The 7,281-nt window shown below is 54.8% G+C and overlaps 1 protein-coding gene across 1 annotated transcript; it reads right to left on the reverse strand.

Annotated features, from left to right (window-relative positions):
• Positions 1 to 2,309: 2,309 nt before the first annotated feature.
• Positions 2,310 to 3,833, reverse strand: LOC135989555 (inositol 1,4,5-trisphosphate receptor-interacting protein-like 1). Its single transcript, XM_065636467.1, has one exon. It carries the CDS (start codon positions 3,831 to 3,833, stop codon positions 2,310 to 2,312), a length of 1,524 nt encoding a protein of 507 aa, XP_065492539.1.
• Positions 3,834 to 7,281: the final 3,448 nt, after the last annotated feature.

Genomic DNA, 7,281 nt, shown 5'->3' on the forward strand with positions numbered 1-7,281 from the left:
GACCCCCAGGTCCCTTTCTCCTACACTGCTCTCTAATAGGTTATTCCCCAGCTTATACTGGAACCTGGGGTTGTTCCTACCTAGATGCAAGACTCTGCACTTGCCCTTGTTATATTTCATTAAATTTTTCCCCGCCCAACTCTCCAGTCTGTCTAGGTCTCGCTGGATTATCAGCTTCTCTTCAGAATAAGAAAACCAGCTCAGAAGGGACCACACAGATCATCTGGTCCAACCTGGGGTTGGAAGGGACCCACGAGGACCACCTACGCCAACCCCTGACTCTGCACCGGGCAAGCTTCAAGTTAAATCACACAGTCATAGAATCATTTAAGTTGGAAAAGAGACTTAAGATCATCGAGTCTACGAGAGGCTGGAGAGCAGCCGAACAGAAAGAGATGTGGGGGTTTGGGTTGGTGGGAACCTGAAGATGAGTCACCAGCGCGTCCTGGCAGCCCAAAGGGCCAAGCCTGCCCTGGGGCACACCGAGCACGGCATTGCCAGCCGGGCGAGGGAGGAGATTGTCCCGCTGCACACTGCGCTGGTGCGGCCCCACCTGGAGCACTGCGTGCGGTTCTGGGCGCCACAGGAGAAGAAGGACATCAAACTCTTAGAGTGTGTCCAGAGGAGGGCGACCAGGATGGTGCAAGGCCTTGAGGGCAAGACTTCTTTCTGAGGAGCGGCTGAGGTCACTTGGCTTGTTCAGCCTGGAGAAGAGAAGGCTGAGGGCTGACCTCATTGCAGTCTACAGCTTCCTTGTGGCAGTTGCACATCCCCTGAGGAGATCCGGAGCCTTCAATAGGACACTTGGTGGCTCTTCAGCACCTACTGTGCCCCTTTGTGTCCCACTGTGCCTGTGTCCACGTACACACCTCGGATGCTGCTGACAGTCACGTCCTCCCCGCACCTGGGGGCAGGGTGACTTCACCTCCCCCTGGCTGAGGGGGCAGGAGGGGTGGGACCCTCGGTCAGTTGACAGGGTCCTCAACAAAAGCACGTTCCCGGAGAAGCTGAGAAGCTTCTGGCCCATGTTGTATTGCCCACAGCCAGATCTGACCAGGCTATAAAATGGGGTCCCCATCGAAATACCCCTTTGAGTGGCCTTCTCAGAGCAGCAGGTCTGTGAACTGGAGGACCTGGCATTTGGAATTGATGATCCTTATGTGTCCCTTCCAACTTGAGATATTCTATGATAATAACCGGAGGGCCATGCAAGGCCAGGATGTCTCCTGGTAGCACAAGGTGCAGGGTGGGAGCACAGTTCTTGAAAAGGCAGGTCTGCCGGCACACCAGGGAAGAGTGAATGAATTCTTTATTTTGCTATGCACGGGCATGTAGGTCTTGCTTTATCTTGTAAGCTGTCTTAGCTCAACACACAAGTTTTCCCACTTTTACCTTTCAGATTCTCTCCATCGTGCCACTGGAGGAAAGGGCTTGAGCAGCTGTGTGATGCCAAGCTGCCTACTGGGATGAACCCGCAACACCTGGGAAGCCAAAGAAAAGCGAATCATGAAACCAGAGCACACCACATCAGCTCTTCTGCAAAATGCTCCCTGACTCTGTGGCAGCTGGGCAATCAGCACCCTATGCCCACGATCCCCACAAAAGTGACGCAAACACTGACAACACAAGGTTTATTCAAACACAACTCTTATTGGCAACTTTGTACATAGTACAGCTCCCAGAAGGAATAGAATGGAATGGAATGGAATGGAATGGAATGGAGGCTGTCAAAGAGAGAGGGCAGTTGCTGTCCGGGTGGTAACAGAGTCCCTGTCACAAGCCTCCTCGCGATGGCCTCTTCAGCTGCATCGGGTCCCTCTCCCCAGCGTGTGCTTTTGCTGGGGAGGAAAGGTGCGGCACCAGTTCCCGCTGCCGACTGATCAGCGTGTTCCCCGTGTCCAGCGTGCTCGGTTCTGTGGCACCAGCTCCCCGGGGACTGTCTGGGGTGGGCGGAGTGTCCCCCAGACCCCAGAGGACACACGGAGGCACACGGAGTGGTGCCTCTCGCTTGGTCCCTGCCCCGCCAGAGCTCCCAGCAAGAGTATCTGGGCCAATGTGAAATCGTCACCATGGCCGTGATGGTGAGAGGGGAAAGCAGGGTGAAAATCCTCTTTGTCATATCTGGCTGCTGCACTGGGGAGACCATCGAGAGGGGAACACTGCCATTCCTGGCAGAGGGCTGCCGCGCAGGGTGTTTCCTTTCCTTTCCATGCCCTGCATTCTCCCCTCTGTTTTTCTTCCTGGATGACACGGTCGCCTGCCAGTAGCTGTGACCTCCACAAACACAGCTCTGTGCAGGAAGACCTCTGTCAGCGTCCGTGGAGAACCAGTATACGAAGACGATGTCGCAGCTCCTCAAACTCAACCAGTGCGTTCTCATGGGCATCAGGATCCTGCACCAGGTGCTGGAAGAGGTTGAGTGGTTCAGCCATTCGCAATTCAGGGGGCAAGATGATCTCCTCAGGCACGTTGTCATTGCCAATGAAGAAGTGGTTGAGGCATCTCTTCTCCACACAGCTCTGCAGGTACCCCATGATGTCCTCCAGCCGCTCCAAGAAATGCCTCCTGTGCCATTCTGACAGGGGCATGATGGTCAGCAGGTGCATCACAACTGTCTTCAATGTATGGGTGGAAAAGTTTCTGCCCAGCAGGGTGCGGGCGCAGAGCTGCAGGCATCTGAGGTGGAAGCTGTCGGGCTGTGCCTGGCTGGCGATATGCCTGAAGAAGTTAATCTCTGCCACAGCGTAGCTCTCTGGCCACATTGTGCTTGGGGTGTAGGCAGCCTCTGCATACTGGCTGCTCAGGAAGATGTCGGAGTTGCCTTCCTGCACTCCAAAAAGCAACTCAATTAAAATCCTTTTCTCCTGGCCTTGTGTCAACCGGAATTTGCAGGAGCGGTCGGAGGGCAGCACTATTAGGCGGTATCTGGCTGAAATAGGCAGAATCCTCCAGAAACGTCTCACAAAAATCTGGAAATAGAGAGCAGTTTTCTGCACATCTAGGTAGGAGTCAGTGCAGAGGTCCTGTAGGATGCTGGGGCCCTCATTCCTCCTCTGCTCCTCTTCGGGGTCGTGGAGGAAGCAACGTGTTTCTCCTGCCGGCTGCTCCATCTCACAGGTGCACACCAACTCCACGCGGATGCGAAAGTTCCTCGCTGGCCACACGGGGCTAGGCTCCAGATGGAAGATGTGTCCACGGGGAGCCTTCAAGGGCACAAGCAGGCGGTAGGTGATGTCTTCCTCATGAGGACTCCAACCTTCGAAGGCACTGCCCACCTCAATGGCTTTTTCCAGCACTGGGAAACTAGTATTTGATAAGAGATACTGGAAGACAAGGATGAAGATTTCCATAAGGTCCCTCACAATCTCGATATCTCTGTCCAGGTGCTGAACTGGCCACTCGATTTGCTCCTCAAAAAACCTTCCCGCGTCATCTGCATCATCATTCCCGTCTTCGTGTTCCTCCTCCTCCACGTCGCTGTCAGAGCTCTCCTCTTCGCTCTCTGGCTCACGGCTCCGTTTCCTGAGCCACCGGCAGAGCCCGAAGACCAGGACCAGGACTCCAGCAACGGCCCAGAACTGCCAGTGCTGCAAGGCAGAGAGGAGCAGGGATGCCCAGGCAAAGCTGCTCTGCTCCTGGTTCGTCTGCTCCGGGCTCCACTGCTCCTGGCTCATCTCCTCTACCTCCTGCCACAGCCGAGTCATCTCCCGGTTCAGCATCTCCGCACGCTGCTCCATGCGCTCACACGTCTCCTCATCCAGCTCATCGCCAACTGGCTGCACGTTCAGGGTAAGAATTTGCCAAAGCACAAAGAAAATGTCCATGATAGCCATGGCCTGCAGGAGAAGGGAGAGAAGGGGCTCAGTGGGGCTGGGTGGGAGGGAGGGGGCTGGCGGCAGGGGCGCGGGGCTGGGGGCCGCAGGGAGCTGGGGCAGGTAGGAGCGGGGCCGAGGCAGCTGGGAGGCAGCAAGGGCTGCCCCAGCCCCAGCAGCGGCGGCTCCGTGCCCTGGCCAAGGTGCTCCCGCGAGCGGCCAGGCCCTCCATGCAGGGCGAGAACCCACCGCCGGGGGCCGCGTTTCTGCCCCGGCCCCTGTCCAGCCCGGCCTCCCCCTGCCTGCGCACTCACCGCTGGCCCAGACCGGACTGGGGCAGCGCTGCCGCTGGTGCCCCTTGTATACCGCCCCGCGGGGACTCGTCCCTTCTGATGTCACAGGCGCCAGAGCGCGTCACAGGCACGCCCGCCGGCCAGCCCTGACCGTGCGCCCCACTCACAGCTGCCCCAGCATCCCGGTGAAGGCTGGGCCAGAGTTCATGTTCTTCACGGGCCCTTGCGTGGCGCTTCACGTTGGGTTTGTTGTCCTCTGCCTGCCCATGGCAATCTCATAATCATAGAACATCCTGGGGTTGGAAGGTGTGCACAGGGACCATCTAGGCCAACCCCTGACTCTGCACCGGGCAAGCTTCAAGATAAATCACACAATCATAGAATCATTTAAGTTGGAAAAGACCTTTAGGTACATTGAGTCCAGCTGCAAACCTATCACTGCCAAAACCACCATTAAACTATGTCCCTAATTGCCACATCTACACATGTTTGGGTACCTCCAGCCACAGTGCCTCAAGCACTTCCCTGGGTATCTTCTTTGAATGCTCGTTAACCCTTTCAATGCAGAACTTTTTCCTAATACCCCACCTAAACCTCCTCTGGAGAATCACAGAATCACAGAATCATAGAATCACAGAATGTTAGGGATTGGAAGGGACCTCGAAATATCATCTAGTCCAATCCCCCTGCCAGAGCAGGAACACCCACGTGAGGTTACACAGGAAGGCGTCCAGGCGGGTTTTGAATGTCTCCAGAGAAGGAGAATCCAGAACCTCCCTGGGCAGCCTGTTCCAGTGTTCTGTCACCCTCCCTGAGAAGAAGTTTCTTCTCAAATTTAAGTGGAACCTCTTGTGTTCCAGCTTGAACCCACTGCCCCTTGTCTTACTGTTGGTTGTCACCGAGAAGAGCCTGGCTCCATCCTCGTGACACCCACCCTTTATATATTTATAAACATTGATGAGGTCACCGCTCAGTCTCCTCTTCTCCAAGCTAAAGAGCCCCAGCTCCCTCAGCCTTTACTCATACGGGAGATGCTCCACTCCCTTAATCATCTTTGTGGCCCTGCGCTGGACTCTCTCCAGCAGTTCCCTGTCCTTCTGGAACTGAGGGGCCCAGAACTGGACACAATATTCCAGATGAGGTCTCACCAGGGCAGAGTAGAGGGGCAGGAGAACCTCTCTCGACCTACTAACCACCCCCCTTCTAATACACCCCAGGATGCCATTGGCCTTCTTGGCCACAAGGGCACAGTGCTGGCTCATGGTCATCCTGCTGTCCACCAGGACCCCCAGGTCCCTTTCCCCTACACTGCTCTCTAATAGGTCATTCCCCAACCTGTACTGGAACCTGGGGTTGTTCCTGCCCAGATGCAAGACTCTACATTTTCCCTTGTTATATTTCATTAAATTTTTCCCCGCCCAACTCTCTAGCCTGTCCAGATCTCGCTGGATGGCAGCACAGCCCTCTGGCATGTCAGCCACTCCTCCCAGCTTGGTGTCATCAGCAAACTTGCTGATAGTACACTCAATTCCCTCATCCAAGTCATTGATGAATATATTGAACAGTATTGGTCCCAGAACTGACCCTTGAGGCACTCCACTAGATACAGGCCTCCAACCAGACTCTGCCCCACTGATCATGACTCTCTGGCTTCTTTCCTTCAGCCAGTTTGCAGTCCACCTCACTACCCGATCATCCAGTCCACACTTCCTCAGTTTTGCCGTGAGGATGCTGTGGGAGACAGTGTCAAATGCTTTGCTGAAGTCAAGGTAGACCACATCCACTGCTCTGCCATCGTCAATCCACCTTGTTATGTCTTCATAAAAGGCTATGAGGTTGGTCAAACATGACTTCCCCTTGGTGAAGCCATGTTGACTGTCCCTGATGACCCTCTTATCCTTGATATGTCTTAAGATGGCACCAAGGATAAGGTGTTCCATCACTTTCCCAGGGATGGAGGTGAGGCTGACCGGTCTATAGTTGCCCGGGTCCTCCTTCTTGCCCTTTTTGAAGACCGGAGTGACATTTGCTTTCCTCCAGTTCTCAGGCACCTCTCCCGTTTCCCAAGACTTGGCAAAGATGATGGAGAGTGGTCCAGCAATGACTTCAGCCAGCTCCCTCAGCACCCACGGGTGCATCCCATCTGGACCCATGGATTTATGGATGTCCAGATTGCTTAACTGGTCCCTAACCCAGTCCTCATCAACTGAGGCAAACTCCTCCATTGCCCTGCCTTCCTCTGGGGCCTCAGGGGTATGGGGCTCCTCAGGACAGCCTCCGGCAGAGTAGACAGAGACAAAGAAGGCATTCAGTAATTCTGCCTTCTCTGTATCTTCTGTCACTAGGGCACCCACCCCATTCATCAGTGGGCCTACATTGCCTCTGGTGTTAGTTCTATCTGCCATGTATTTGAAGAAGCTCTTCCTGTTGTCCTTGACCCCTCTCGCCAGGTTTAACTCTAAGGAGGCCTTAGCTTTCCTTGTTGCCTCCCTACATCCTCTGACAACAGCCTTATATTCTTCCCAAGTGGCCAGCCCCTCCTTCCACGATTTGTAAACCCTCCTCTTCCACTTGAGTTTGCCCAGCAGTTCCCTGTTTAACCACGCAGGTCTCCTGGCTCCCTTCCTTGACTTCCTGCGCATCGGGATGCACTGATCTTGAGCTTGGTAGAAGCAGTCCCTGAATGTTAACCAACTATCTTGGGCCCCTTTACCTTCAAGCAGCCTTGCCCACGGGATTTCCTCCAGCAATTGTTTGAAAAGGCCAAAGTTGGCCCTGCTGAAGTCCAGGGTTGCAATTCTGCTTGGTATTCTGCTCCCGCCACAGGAGATTCTGAACTCCACCATTTCATAGTCGCTGCAACCAAGGCAGCCCCCCACCTTTACTGCTTCAACCAGACCCTCCTTGTTAGCGAGGACGAGATCCAGCAGCGCACCTCTCCTAGTCGGCTCCTCCACCATTTGCATCAGAAAGTTATCGTCAATGCACTGGAGGAACCTCCTAGACTGAGGCTGGCTGGCTGAGTAGTCCTTCCAGCAAACATCAGGGTAGTTAAAATCCCCCATAACAACCAGGGCCTGTGACTGTGAGGCCACGCTCAGCTGCCCGTAGAAGGCCTCATCAACTTCCTCACCCTGATCTGGTGGCCTGTAATAGACTCCCACAACAGTGTCACC

The sequence above is a fragment of the Caloenas nicobarica genome, chromosome 5, assembly GCF_036013445.1.
Source record: "Caloenas nicobarica isolate bCalNic1 chromosome 5, bCalNic1.hap1, whole genome shotgun sequence".
Classification (NCBI taxonomy): domain Eukaryota; kingdom Metazoa; phylum Chordata; class Aves; order Columbiformes; family Columbidae; genus Caloenas; species Caloenas nicobarica.